This window comes from Pan troglodytes, chromosome 1 (assembly GCF_028858775.2).
Source record: "Pan troglodytes isolate AG18354 chromosome 1, NHGRI_mPanTro3-v2.0_pri, whole genome shotgun sequence".
Lineage (NCBI taxonomy): Eukaryota > Metazoa > Chordata > Mammalia > Primates > Hominidae > Pan > Pan troglodytes.
In genome coordinates, this window is record NC_072398.2 from 98,088,379 (window position 1) to 98,103,001 (window position 14,623).

The following is a 14,623-nucleotide window of genomic DNA, read 5'->3' on the forward strand; positions in this document are numbered from 1 at the left end:
ATGAGGATAATACTCACCTTACAAGATGGGTATTTATATGTATATGCAGAGTACCTAGCACATTGCCAGACATGTAGCAAAAGCTTAAAACATGGTGGCTATTGTTATTTATAATATTGGGCCCTTTCCCAAACTTTCCTTTCCTTTACAGCACTACCCTTAAATTTTAGGACTGGTTATAGGAGCAGACTGCAACCCCACACTTTTGTTCAGAAGTCTCCCATAGTCTTAACTTACTCAATTACCTATCAAATGTCTTGCACAAGCCTTACATAGGTGTAGTTATCACTGGGTTGCTCCCACTTCAGCCTTCACCTGTATTTTTTACCTATTGATCTCCTTGGAGTAGAGGGTTCTTTTTCACAGAGGAAGGAAGTCTTAGGAAAGTTGCCCTAGTTCATAATTTTTCCCATTACTTAAGACTATCACCCAGCCGGGCACGGTGGCTCACGCCTGTAATCCCAGCACTTTGGGAGGCCAGTGCGGGTGGATCACCTGAGGTCAGGAGTTCAAGACCAGCCTGGCCAACATGGTGAAACCCCGTCTCTACTAAAAATACAAAAATTAGCTGAGTGTAGTGGTGCATGCCTATAATCCCAGCTAATAGGGAAGCTGAGGCAGGAGAATCACTTGAACCTGGGAGGCAGAGGCTGCAGTGAGCCAAGATCATGCCACTGCACTCCAGCCTGGGCAACAGTGTGAGACTCTGTCTCAAAAAAAAAAAAAAAAAAAAAAAAAAAATAGTATCACCCATCAGAGAACTCTAGGTTCCTATCTCTCTAGTTCCCTCCAACTTGCCCATCTTGATGATTTCTCTCACCAGGATTTAATTCAACAAGATTTTTAGTTCTTTGGTTCTTAAGGCTCCATAAGTTCCTGCTTTTTTTTCTGTCAGCACAGCCAAGACTATATATATTGCTAAAGTACCTGCCAGAATTACTTTCTATTACTTGAATATGTGCACAGCATTTGCTGACTATATGTATTTACCAAAAAGAAATTATCTACATGTACCCTAGTACATGGTAGGTGTCCAATTTCCTAAATATTGACTTTGAGAACTTACTTGAGATTCCAGTCACTGAACACAGATGCTTATATGTCCTTAGCTTTGGACAGGCTCAAAGCTAATTTTGTAAAGAAAGGTATCCTTCTTGCCAACAAAACAGCTTTTCAGAACTCTATACACTAGATAGGATACCCATCTTGCTAGTCAAATTGGTCTGTTCACCCCTAGCTATCAATGGGGATTGTGCTACTATCAGACTGATCCTCCTATTTTTAAATATAAATGTGTGCTGATTTTGGACTAAGATAGCAGCAAGCACCCTATTAACCAAGAATAGCTGAGAAGCTGGCAAAGTAAATCTACTCTTTCCAAGCACTCCTGAGTCTGATGTTTTTCCCCATACGTCTCAGCATTGACTTTACTCCCACACAAGGCACATAATCATTTTCTTCAGCTACTTTTCTCCTCCCTTGGTTGTTTGCTTTTAGGGAAGGGAGTGGGGAATGAGAGAAAGAAGGAAAATGTACATTTAACAAGCTGGTCAAAAGCTCTCCTCATTCTCATTTCATTTCTTACCTCAACTTGCTCTGCCTGTCAAGAATACCAGGCTGAGGAGCGGTGGATAAGGAAAAGGCAATGGCCATGCATGGGTTAGTAGATCTATACCCCTCCCCCTTCAGTTAGCTCAGTTGGACAGGGAAAATGAGCTCTGTGGTTCACCTGTCATTAGAGAATAGATACAAATTTTGCCCAGGAGATGAAAACAAATTCAATGACACCCTGAAATGGTCGGCTTTGACATTTTATTGAGAAACATTTTTATTTTAAATGATAGTACAAAAACTGTATATATAATATAGATCTGTATAAGTATATATACATACAAATGCTCATACACACATATACACACAAACTTGCTCATCAGAATAAAACCCTAAATAAAGAAGTATATTTAAGTTTTTCTAAAAATACGCTGTACATAAAGCTGTCAGACAACCTGAAAAACTGAGGACATTGTGAGAACAGTCTGGGTGCATCCCCCCCACACACACCTGCCGCAGTACACACACAAATGGCCTTGACAGAAGGAGAGCACATGGGGCAAGGTCAGGGAGAGAGCTGCTACCATCATTGTTGCTAGAACAAGATGTCTAAAGCCAACTAGAAAGCACAGGATATAGAAGGTGACCTAGATTAACTTTCAGAAACAAACCACCTCAGAATAAACAAAAAATATGTGGTAGGGAAGGAGGGGAACAGAGAGAGAAAAGACAAGGCCCAGAGATTAGAAATGACCTGCTAACTAAATTCGAATGCCTGGGAAAGCCTCAATGAGATAGGAACAATGGAATCACAAAAGCAGAAAAGGTAGGAGGAGGGGGAGATAGGGAATCACAATTTCCTGTCACTAACATGCCAAACTGCTACTGTAGAGTCTAGGAATGTCACCTCACCCCCTAATACTAAAGAGGCTAAAAAATAAGATAAAAATTTAAAAAGGGCAGCATCAGAGAATTAAAAAAAAATTGGCATAGGAAATAATAGTACTACTCAGAAGGGGTAGTACTTCTGAGATATAGTCACCACATAAAATAGAGAATAAGAGCCTAGAGTGCATACAGGTGGTCATCACATATAGTCCATTCTGAAGTTCCTTTTCTAGCTATCCAGAGATGGGTTTGCACAAGGAGTAGAGAAGAGGAAGCCTTCTCTAATAAATTAGGACAAAAACTGATTCCCACTCCATATTAAACTTTCAGGAAGAGTTCAGTAAATGCATCAAATTTTCCAGCTCTGGAGGTCTGTAATGATAGGAGAGAGCCACACAAGCTTTCTTAAAATGGTCATCATCATACTGGTGAGAAAAAAAAAAAAAAAAAAAGAGGCTGGGCATGGTGGCTCACACCTGTAATCCCAGCACTTTGGGAGGCCAAGGAGGGTGGATCACGAGGTCAGGAGTTCGAGACCAGCCTGGCCAATATGGTGAAATCCCGTCTGTACTAAAAATACAAAAATTAGCGCGTGCCTGTAATCCCAGCTACTTGGGAGGCTGAGGCAGAACCCGGGAGACAGAGGTTGCAATGAGCCAAGATCATGCCACTGCACTCCAGCCTGGGTGACAGAGAGAGACTCTGTTTAAAAAAAAAAGAAAAGAAAAGAAAAAAGAAAAAAAAATCATTTCTCAAACTGATATTTCTTTTTTTTCTTTTTCTTTCTTTCTTTCTTTTTTTTTTTTTTGTGAGCCACCACGCCCGGCCTCTTTTGTTTTTTTTTTTTTTTTTCTCACCAGTATGATGATGTGCCACCACCCCCGGCTAATTTTTGTATTTTTAGTAGAGACTGAGTTTCACCACGCTGGCCTGGCCTCAAGTGATCCTCCCATCTCGGCCTCCCAAAGTGCTGGGATTACAGGCGTGAGCCACCATGTCTGGCCAGCAGCTTTATTTTATTTTATTTTATTTTATTTATTTATTTTATTTTATTTTTTGAGACCGAGTCTCATTCTGTTGCCCAGGCGATCTGTTGCAGTGGGGCGATCTCAGCTCACTGCAAGCTCTGCCTCCTGGGTTCACGTCATTCTCCTGCCTCAGCCTCCCGAGTAGCTGGGACTACAGGCACCCACCACCACGCTTGGCTAATTTTTTGTATTTTTAGTAGGGCCGGGGTTTCACTGTGTTAGCCAGGATGGTCTCAATCTCCTGACCTCGTGATCCACCTGCCTTGGCCTCCCAAAGTGCTGAGATTACAGGCGTGAGCCACTGTGCCCGGCCAGCAGCTTTATTTTAAAGTAGACAACCATCCTAAGCTCGAAGTTTCTCTTGCTCAAGCACCAATTCTGATCCATTTGTCTGTTTTTTCTTTCTTTCCTTCTTTTTTTTTTTTTTTTTTTGAGACAGAGTCTCGCTCTATTGCCCAGGCTGGAGTGCAGTGGCACAATCTCAGCTCACTGTAAACTCCACCTTTTGGGTTCAAGCAATTCTCCTGTTTCAGCCTCCAGAGTAGCTGGGACTACAGGCGTATGCCATCATGCCCAACTAATTTTTGTATTTTAGTAGAGACAGGGTTTTGCCATGTCGGCCAGGCTAGTCTCGAACTCCTGACCTCAAGTGATCTACCCACCTCAGCCTCCCAAAGTGCTGGGATTACAGGCGTGAGCCACCGTGCCCAGCCATTTTTGTCTGCTATTTGATTCTTAATAATCCAACCTTGCCAATAAGCCAGTTGGAATCCTCTAACCCAGAAGATCTAAGCAATATTTCCCCAACTTCCATGACTAATCCAGAAAGATATGCAAAGTCATGAAATGGTATTGCCATTAATGTATTCAATATTTAATTTCTAACTACTTCAAAGCATCCTCACCTGCCATTCTCTCCATGGCAATACAATTGGAGATCAAATCCTATTTCCCTTATCTGGGATGCCAAGAGGACTGTTCCGAGTAAATAAAAATCAATGCCTTTTTCTTACTTATTTTCAGATACCTCCATTCTCTCCCTCTCTACCCTAGCCTCTCCTCTAACAAACTGCCCTATCTCAGAGACCCATCATAAAAAATGACTTGGCCTGTATTAGAGATTTTGGGGGTTGGGGAGGTAGGAATGATAGCTTCTGCAGAAAGAACAATAAGATCTGCTAAAGAATTCCCCCAAAAAAGTGGTGACTGTATAGTCAGAAGGGCATGTTGGATGGACATTCTCTGCCTTTAGTCAGTAGCCACCCCAGAGAGTGAGCTGGTTGGGCCTGAATATCATCTGCAGAGTTAACCTCCTTCCCCTTAATGGGCGAGGTGTGGGGGAAGAGGGATTAAAGTCAACATATGCACCGATAACATAAATAAAAGACATCTAAAATGATACTTGGTTCCTCTATCGTTAAAGTAAGGCTCCGAAATCCCACACATAACAGCTTCTTGTTAGCACCTGGTTCCCAAAGGGACTCAGAAAAAATAAAAACATTGCAAACAGGAAAAGATTATTTGACAGCAGATAGAACAATTTCATCATCACCCTTACCTAGGCTACTCCCCCCTCACATTTCCCTGTCATCCCCAACAGCCCAGAATATTCTCCAATCATCTGGGAAGTGTTAAGTACTCAGATCTGTGGAGAAAACAGATCTGTGGAGAAAACCTAGCTAAGGTGGCCAGTAGCCAAGGTTAATTTCCAAACTGATATTTTTGCCTATAAATCTCTAATAACCAATTCTGTTTGTTAAATTTGGTTTGGGGAGTTAAATTTTCAGTCTATTTTGAGACCCAAGTGATTCTGCTCCTCTGTAACACTGCAGCAAATTACTTCACTAATCAAGGTAAACAGAACCATGTTAACTGTCAGGTTTTTTCCAAATTAAAAATGCATGTTTTCCCCATGACTGCTAATTAAGAAAACCATATTCTAAACAGTCATTCGAATGTTTACTTGGCACATCTCCCTCTGGTTTCTTCTAATTTATAACAAAGCAAGCAAGTCTAGAATGATGAGGGCCCAGTTTCAAAGGCAATAACCTCTGTAACATAACCTGTTCATAACCTCTCTCTCTCCATCCATATTCCCTTTTTTTGGGAAAAACTCCATGCTGACATACAAAGAAAACCCAGCAGGTGGTCAGGCACAGTGGCTCACGCCTATAATCCCAGCACTTTGGGAGGTCGAGACAGGCGGATCACCTGAGGTCAGGAGTTCAAGACCAGCCCGACTAACATGGAGAAACCCCATCTCTACTAAAAATACAAAATTAGCCAGGCATTGTGGCGCATGCCTGTAGTCCCAGCTACTCGGGAGGCTGAGGCAGGAGAATCACTTGAACCCAGGAGGTAGAGGTTGCGGTGAGCCGAGATCACGCCATTGCACTCCAGCCTGGGCAACAAGAGCGAAACTCCGTCTCAAAAAAGAAAAAGAAAAAGAAAAAGAAAACCCAGCAGTTAAACACTTTCCAAAAGTGTCTGGGCAGAGGAAGTGTAGGCATAGTGGGAGAGAAAGGAAGAAGACAAAGTAGCCAGAATCTTTGGTTCTTTATGGCACTGACAGTTCTTATTCCCTTTGTCAACACACACTGAGCACCCTATAAGGCACAAAGCTCTGTAACAGACCCAAGCTTAAGGAAACAGAGCAATTTACTCATGCCAGATCAAAAGGAAATAAAACTAAACAACATCATCAGCATTTACCTCCGACCCCCTTTTTGTTGCACATAAGAGGATAAGATATAAGCTCCACAGAAAAGCACAATATGTCCTAAATGACACTTAGAAAATTCAACAAAGTTTTATAAAATTAGAGTCTAGGCTGTGCGCGGGGTGGCTCACGCCTGTAATCTCAGCATTTTGGGAGGCCAAGGCGGGTGGATCACCTGAGGCCAGGAGTTCCAGACCAGCCTGACCAACATAGAGAAACCCTGTCTCTACTGAAAATACAAAATTAGCCAGGCGTGGTGGCGCGTGCCTGTAATCCCAGCTACTCGGGAGGCTGAGGCAGGAGAATAGCTTGAAACCGGGAGGTGGAAGTTGCAGTGAGTTGAGATCACACCATTGCACTCCAGCCTGGGCAACAAGAGCAAGACTCCGTCTCAAAAAAAAAAAAAAAAAAAAAAAGAGAGACTGAGCTTGACATTACATAAATGTTTGGAAACAAGTTGTTCTGACAAGAGACTACCCTCCTCACTGTAATTTTATGAAATCCAGTCAGAGCAAAGTTTATATGTCAAGACCAGAGTTTCATAGCCCCTATAAGCCTTTTTCTGGCCACTTCCCAGCACTGTGGAAACACAGCCTGGATTTTGGTTTTATATATACTCCTCCCACATAAACAAGTTTTCTTTCTTTTCTATTTTTTTTTTTAATTGAGTTTCACTCTTGTTGCCCAGGTTGGAGTGCAATGGTGCCATCTCGGCTCACTGCAACTGCCGCCTCCCGGGTTCAAGCGATTCTCCTGCCTCAGCCTCCTGAGTAGCTGGGATTACAGGCATGTGCCACCACACCCAGCTAATTTTGTTTTGTTTTGTTTGTTTGAGACAGAGTCTCACTCTATCGCCCAGGCTGGAGTGCAGTGGCATGATCTTGGATCACTGCAACCTCTGTCACCTGGGTTCAAGTGATTCTACCGCCTCAGCCTCCTGAGTAGCTGGGATTCCAGGTGCCTGCCACCTCGCCAGGTAAATTTTTGTATTTTTAGTAGGGTTTCACCATCTCGGCCAGGCTGGTCTTGAACTCCTGACCTCATGATCCACCCGCCTCGGCCTCCCAAAGTGCTGGGATTACAGGCATGAGCTGCCGGGTCTGGCCCTAATTTTGTATTTTTAGTAGAGACAGGGTTTCTCCATGTTGGTCAGGCTGGTCTGGAACTCCCGACCTCAGGTGATCCGCTCGCCTCAGCTTTCCAGTTCAGTTTTTAAAAACTCTATTTCAATTTCCTTTTTTTTTTTTTTTTTTGAGACAGAGTCTGGCTCTGTTGCCCAGGCTGGAGTGTAATGGTGCGATCTCAGCTCACTGCAACCTCCGCCTCCCGGGTTCAAGCGATTCTCCTGCCTCAGCCTCCCAAGTAGCTGGGATTACAGGCAGGTGCCACCACGCCCGGCTAATTTTTTGTATTTTTGTTTGTTTGTTTTGTTTTTTTGAGACAGAGTCTCACTGTGTCGCCAGGCTGGAGTGCAGTGGCACGATCTTGGCTCACTGCAACCTCCGCCTCCCAGGTTCAAGCAATTCTCCTGCCTCAGCCTCCCAAGTAACTGGGACTACAGGCGTGTGCCACTATGCCTGGGTAATTTTTGTATTTTTAATAGAGACGGGGTGTCACCATGTTGGCCAGGATGATCTTAATCTCTTGACCTTGTGATCCGCCCACCTCTGCCTCCGAAAGTGCTGGGATTACAGGCGTGAGCCGCTGTGCCCGGCCAATTTTTTGTATTTTTAGTACAGATGGAGTTTCACCTTGTTAGCCAGGATGTTCTTGATCTGACCTCGTGATCCGCCCGCCTCGGCCTCCCAAAGTGTTGGGATTACAGGCGTGAGCCACCACGCCTGGCCTAGTTTCCTTTTTCCTTTGAGATACAGTCTTGCTCTGTCACTCAAGCCTGGAGAGCAGTGGTGCAACCATGGCTCACTGCAGTTTTGACCTCCAAGGCACAAGCGATCCTCCCACCTCAGCCTCCTGAGTAGCTGGAACCATAGGTGCCTGTCACCATACTTGGCTAATTTTTAAATTTTTTGTAGACACAGGTTTCTATGTTGCCCAGGCTCATCTCAAACTCCTGGACTCAAGCAATTCTCCCATTTCAACTTCCCAAAGTGTTGGGATTACAGGTGTGAGCCACCACACGCAGCTTATTTCAGTTTCTTACACAAGCATCTGAACTATAGACACATAATGGATAAGTATCTGTCAGACAATCAAAAATTTCTTCTCAGTGATGTGGTGGCATATGCCTGTCCTCCCAGCTACTCAGGAGGCTGCGCCCTGGAGGCGGAGGTTGCAGTGAGCCAAGATTGCACCACTGTACTCTAGCCTGGGTGACAGAGTCAGACCGTGTCTCAAAAAAAAAAAAAAGGGAAAATTCTCTTCAGTGAAATTAACTTAAGGTTGGGAGTTCCTGCTCCTTTGGAAATGGACTATATTCCTTTTCTCTCCCCCAAAGCTTGTCTAACCTCCCTTCCAATTGGTTTTTCCAACAGATACGCATCATAAATCTAAGGGGCATTTTCAGGTCACTTGATGGTATAATTATTAAAGGCATATATATTGGTGCATATATATTAGAAATGTTATCTTAAAATCTTTTGTGAGAAAGTCAGTTATTTAAAAAAAAAAATCAACCCACAACATGCAGTATTCTTTTACTTCTATGTTTAAAGCAATGATATGAGCTAAGAAATTTGGTCCTTATTCTTTTGGCCCCTCAGAAAAAATGTTCCCTAAATATGGCTTTGAATTTTCCAGTTGCACAGAGAAACTTCCTGAGCCCAAGCATTGTACCCTGCTATAGTTTTCTTCTTAAAGACACTCTTAGTTTTTATACAATGTTTGTCTTCTGTATATTTTCTTTTTTAAAAGAGGATTAATATGAACACAGTGCAAATTGTGGCCCTTGCATACTAAGATGAAACAGTTGCCATGGAAACTCTAGTGTGAGGCTCTGTGGTCCCTGCTGACCCAGTCACTTTTGTCTCTCTCTCTTCCAACTCCCCCTCTGTGACTACTACAGCATCTACCTCAGCCACCTCTTCAACCATGGTGAAATCAACTCCATTGGGCTGCTGTCGGGCTATGGCCTCCAGCTTAAGACGGTACTGTTCTGCTTCCTGCTCTTTCTTTAGGAGCTGGTGTCGGTATTCCTGGGCTCTTCGATTGGCCTCCTGGAGTTGTTGCTGTAGTAGCTCTCTTTCATTGCCTTCCTGTAAAAGTAAGCCATGTCACCACCAGGTAAATTCCTGATCATAAATTATCCAGACAGTAGACAAAAAGACAGGCCAGGAGCGGTGCCTCACACCTATAATCCAAGCACTTTGGGAGGCAGAGGTAGGCAGATTATCTGAGGTCAAGAGTTTGAGACCAACTTGGCCAACATGGTGAAACCCCGTCTCTACTAAAAATACAAAAATTAGCCAGGCATGGTGGCAGATGCCTGTAATCCCAGCTACTCAGGAGGCTGAGGCATGAGAATCACTTGAGCCCGGGAGGCGGAGGTTGCAGTGAGCTGAGATCATGCCACTGTACTCCAGCCTGGGCAACACAGCAAGACTCCGTCTCAAAAAGAAAAAAGAAAAGATGAAGAAGGGTTCAGGCCTTAATAATTAAGGCTTTAAATTCTTTTCATCACTCCTAAAAACATTACCTTGCTTTCCTCCACACTGTTTGTCTTCTCTCCTATCCTTGGTTTCTTTGTTAGTGGCAACTTCTCTTCTTCTTCCTCTTTAATTACAGTCTCCTCTGCAACCTGACCAGCAGGTACAGTTAGAACTACAAGTCAAAGGACACCAATTTGAGGTGATGAATGCATAATAAAACAAAGAGGTTTTGCTTGCTTTTAATTAGAAAATAAACTAAAATATATTCTAGGTTGGGTACAGTGGTGTGTGCCTGTGGTCCTAGCTACTCAGGCAGCTGACTGGAGGACTTCTTGAGTCCAGGAGTTCAAGACTAGCCTAGACAACACAGCAAGACCCCATCTCAACAAAAAGGCAAAGAAAGAGAAAGTAAAATATATTCCTTGATATATTATTTTTAATATCTCTTTGAATTTTAGAATCAACAGGTAAGGCATGGCCCTTCAGAGAGAAACAAAAAGGATTAATAGAGCACTAAGAATGGCTCAAAAAGGAAGGGTATAGATTTGCAGGCTTGGAAGCCATGCAAGTAAGTCCCAAGTCTGAAGCTCTTATATGAAGGTGTCTGACTCTAGGTCACCTATGGCCAATTAGCTTATCAATTCGCCCAGAAATGGCAGGGCAAGGTGGCTCACACCTATAATTCTAGCATGTTGGGAGGCTAAGGTGGGAGGATCACTTGAGCCCAGGAGTTCAAGACCAGCTTGGGCAACATGGCAAACACTGTCTCCACAAAAAAAATACAAAAAATTAGCCAGGCATGGTGGAGCATGCCTGTAATTCCAGCTACTTGGGAGGCTGAAGTGGGAGGATCACCTGAGCCTGGGAAGTTGAGGCCGTAGTGAGCCAAGAACTCGCGACTGCACTCCAGCCTGGGTGACAGAATGAGACCCTGTCTTAAAACAAACAAACAAACAAAAAAAACTGCAGAAATAATCTGTCAAAAGAAGGCCTGAAGTCTTTATATATTTTTGAGACCTCTAATAAAAGCCAATAGCCATTATCTGTACCTAAATTAATTCTCTTCTCATAGATAAGTGAGAGAAGAGTCAACACACACACAACACACATGACACACTACACATCTGTCAGAATGGCTAAAAGTTTTTTTTTTTTTTTTTTTTTGAGATGGAATTTTGCTCTCGTTGCCCAGACTGCAGTGCAATGGCGTGATCTCTGGAGTGCAATGGCTAACTGCAACCTCCGCTTCCCGGTTTCAAGTGATCTCCTGCCTCAGCCTCCCAAATAGCTGGGATTACAGGCATGCCCCACTACACCCGGCTAATTCTATATTTTTAGTAGAGACAGGGTTTCTCCGTGTTGGTCAGTCTGGTCTCGAACTCCCGACCTCATGTGATCCACCTGCCTTGGCCTCCCAAAGTGCTGGGATTACAGGCGTGAGCTACCACACCCGGCCTTTTTTTTTCGAGAAGTCTCACTCTGTAACCCAGGCTGGAGTGCAGTGGCACAATCTCAGCTCACTGTAACCCCTACCTCCTGGGTTCAAGCAATTCTCCTGCCTCAGCCTCCTGAGTAGCTGGGACTACAGGTGCATGCCATCACACACAGTTAATTTTTGTAGTTTTAATAGAGACGAGGTTTCTCCATGTTAGCCAGACTGGTCTCGAACTCCTGACCTCAGATATTCCACCTGCCTTGGCCTCCCAAAGTACTGGGATTACAGGTGTGAGCCACTGCGCCGGGCTAAAAGTTTTTAAAAAAGTGATGATACCAAATGCTGGAGAGGATGTAGACATACTGGATTATTCATAAATTGCTGGTGGGAATGTAAAATGGTACAGCCGCTCTAGAAAATAGTTTGGCAGGCTGGGTGCAGTGGCTCATGCCCTGTAATCCCAGCACTTTGGGGGGGTCGAGGCAGGCGGACTGCCTGAGCTCAGGAGTTTGAGACCAGCCTGGCCAACATGGTGAAACCCCATCTCTACAAAAAATACAAAAATCAGCCGGGTGTGGTGGCACCTGCCTGTAATCCCAGCTACTCGGGAGGCTGAGGCAGGACAATCACTTGAACCTGGTATGCGGAGGTTGCTGTTAGCTGAGATAGTGCCACTGCACTCCAGCTTGGGTGACAGAGTGAGACTCCATTTGAAAAAAAAAAAAAAGAAAATAGTTTGCCAGTTTCTTTCTTTCTTTCCTTCCTTCTTTTGAGACGGAGTTTCATTCTTATTATTCAGGCTGGAGTGCAATGGCGCGATCTCGGCTCACCGCAACCTCTGCCCCCAGTTCAAGCGATTCTCCTGCCTCAGTCTCCTGAGTAGCTGGGATTACAGGCATGTGCCACCACACCCGGCTAATTTTGTATTTTTAGTAGAGATGGGGTTTCTCCATGTTGGTCACGCTAGTCTCAAACTCCCGACCTCAGGTGATCCGCTCAAGTTTGGCAGTTTCTTAAAAAACAAAACAAAACACACACTTACCTTATGACCCAGCAATTGTACTCTCGGGCATTTATCCCAGAGAATAGAAAATTTATTTCCTACTTGTTTTTTTCTTGAGATGGAGTCTGGCTCCACCCAGGCCGGATTGGAGTGCAGTGCAATGATGCTGGCTCACTGCAACCTCCACCTCCCAGGTTCAAGTGATTCTCCTACCTCAGCCTCCCGAGTAGCTGGGATTACAGGTGCCTGCCACCACGCCTGACTAATTTTTGTACTTTTAGTAGAGATGGGGTTTTTCCATGTTGGGCAGGCTGGTCTCAAACTCCTGATCTCAGGTGATTCACCCACCTTTGCCTCCCAAAGTGCTGGGATTATAGGCTTGAGCCACCATGCCTGGCCTATTTCTCATTTGTTTTCTTTTCTTTTCTTTTGAGACAGAGTCTCGCTCTGTCTCCAGGTGGAGTACAGTGGCACAATCTCGGCTCACTGCAACCTCCACCTCCTGGGTTCAAGAGATTCTCCTGCCTCAGCCTCCCGAGTATCTGGGACTATAGGCACATGCCACCACACCCAGATAATTTTTGTATTTTTAGTAGAGATGTGGTTTCACCATATTGGCCAGGATGGTCTCGATCTCTTGACCTTGTGATCCGTCCACCTCGGCCTCCCAAAGTGTGTGAGCCACTGAGCCCGGCCCTATTTCCCATTTTTTTATTTCCCATAAGAACCTGTAAACAATTATGGTGTTCATAATGCTTTATTTATTTATTTATTTATTTATTTATTATGAGACAGAGTCTCACTCTGTTACCCAGGTTGGTGTGCAGTGGCAGAATTATGTCTCACTGCAGCCTCAACCTCCTGGCCTCCAGTGACCCTCCCAAGTAGCTGGGATTACAGGCACACAAAAGCACGCCTGGCTAATATATTTTTTTTTTTTGTATTTTTTTTTAGAGATGGGTTTCGTCATATCGTCCAGGCTGATTTCAAACTCCTGGGCTTAAGCTATCTGCCAGCGTAGTCCTCCCAAAGTGCTGGGATTATAGGCATGAGCTACTGTGCCCAGCCAGTTTTATTTTTAGATAGCTGAAACTGGAAGCAGCTTAAATGTCCTTCACTGGGTAAATGGTTAAACAAACTGTGGTACATCCATATCATGGAATAATACTCAGCAATAAGAAGGAATGAAATATTGATTCAAACAACAACTTGGATGGGTATCAAGGGAATTATGCTGAAAGGAAAAAAGCCAATCTCAAAATCATGTATACTGTATGATTCCACTTATATAACATTATTGAAATGACAAAGTAGAGGATGGGCACGGTGGCTCATGCCTGTAATCCCAGCACTTTGGGAGGCCAAGGTGGGTGGATCACCTGAGGTCAGGAGTTCGAGACCAGCTTGGCCAACATGGCAAAACCCTGTCTCTACCAAAAATACAAAAAATTAGGTGGGCATGGTGGCATGTGCCGGTAATCCCAGCAATAGATTTCTCTGTATTATTTCTTAGAACTCTACTGAATCTTTAATGATCTAAAAATAAAAAGTTAAAAATTATATTTACGTTTTAGGATATATTATGATTATTTTAAAACAGAAGATTTGGCCAGACACGGTAGCTCATGCCTGTAATCACAGCATTTTTTATTTTTTATTTTTTTTGCAGTTGGAGTCTCCCTCTGTGGCCCAGGTTGGAGTGCAGTGGCGCGATCTCTGCTCACTGCAAGCTCCGCCTCCGGGGTTCACCCCATTCTCCTGACTCAGCCTCCGGAGTAGCAGGGACTACAGGTGCACGCCACCAGGCCTGGCTAATTTTTTTGTATTTTTAGTAGAGACAGGGTTTCACCACGTTAGCCAGGATGGTCTCGATCTCCTGACCTCATGATCTGTCCACCTCGGCCTCCCAAAGTGCTGGGATTACACGTGTGAGCCACCGCACCTGGCCAATCACAGCATTTTGGGAGGCCAAAGTGGGAGGAAAGCTTGAGTCTAGGAGTCTGAGACCAGCCTGGGAAGCTTAGCAAGACCTCATTTCTATTAAAAAAAAAAAATTGGGGGGCTAGGCGCAGTAGCTCATGCTTATAATCCCAACACTTTGGGGGCTGAGGTGGGCACATCACTAGGTCAAGAGTTCAAGACCATCCTGGCCAACATGGTGAAACCCTGTCTCTACTAAAATACAAAAAAAAAAAATTAGCCAGGCATGGTGGTGCACACCTGTAGTCCCAGCTACTCAGGAGGCTGAGGCAGGGGAATCGCTTGAACCTGGGAGGCAGAGATTGCAGTGAGCCGAGACCATGCCACTGCACTCTAGCCTGGTGATAGAGCGAGACTCTGTCTCAAAAAGAAAAAAAAAATTCGGGAGCTCCTTCCTTTTACCTCCTTGCACTC

At 44.2% G+C, this 14,623-nt stretch overlaps 1 protein-coding gene across 18 annotated transcripts in view; it reads right to left on the reverse strand.

Moving 5' to 3' along the window:
• Positions 1–1,798: 1,798 nt before the first annotated feature.
• Positions 1,799–14,623, reverse strand: part of GABPB2 (GA binding protein transcription factor subunit beta 2) — a 54,991-nt gene continuing 42,166 nt past the window's right edge. For 10 of the 18 annotated variants that reach the window (XM_063784735.1, XM_009430319.4, XM_063784590.1 and 7 more), the window contains 2 exons: positions 9,839–9,963; positions 8,825–9,398 (listed from right to left, as the gene is read on the reverse strand). In XM_063784735.1, the coding sequence (XP_063640805.1) occupies positions 9,099–9,398; positions 9,839–9,963 (425 nt within the window). In that variant the 3' untranslated portion in view covers positions 8,825–9,098. 18 annotated transcript variants of the gene reach the window in all.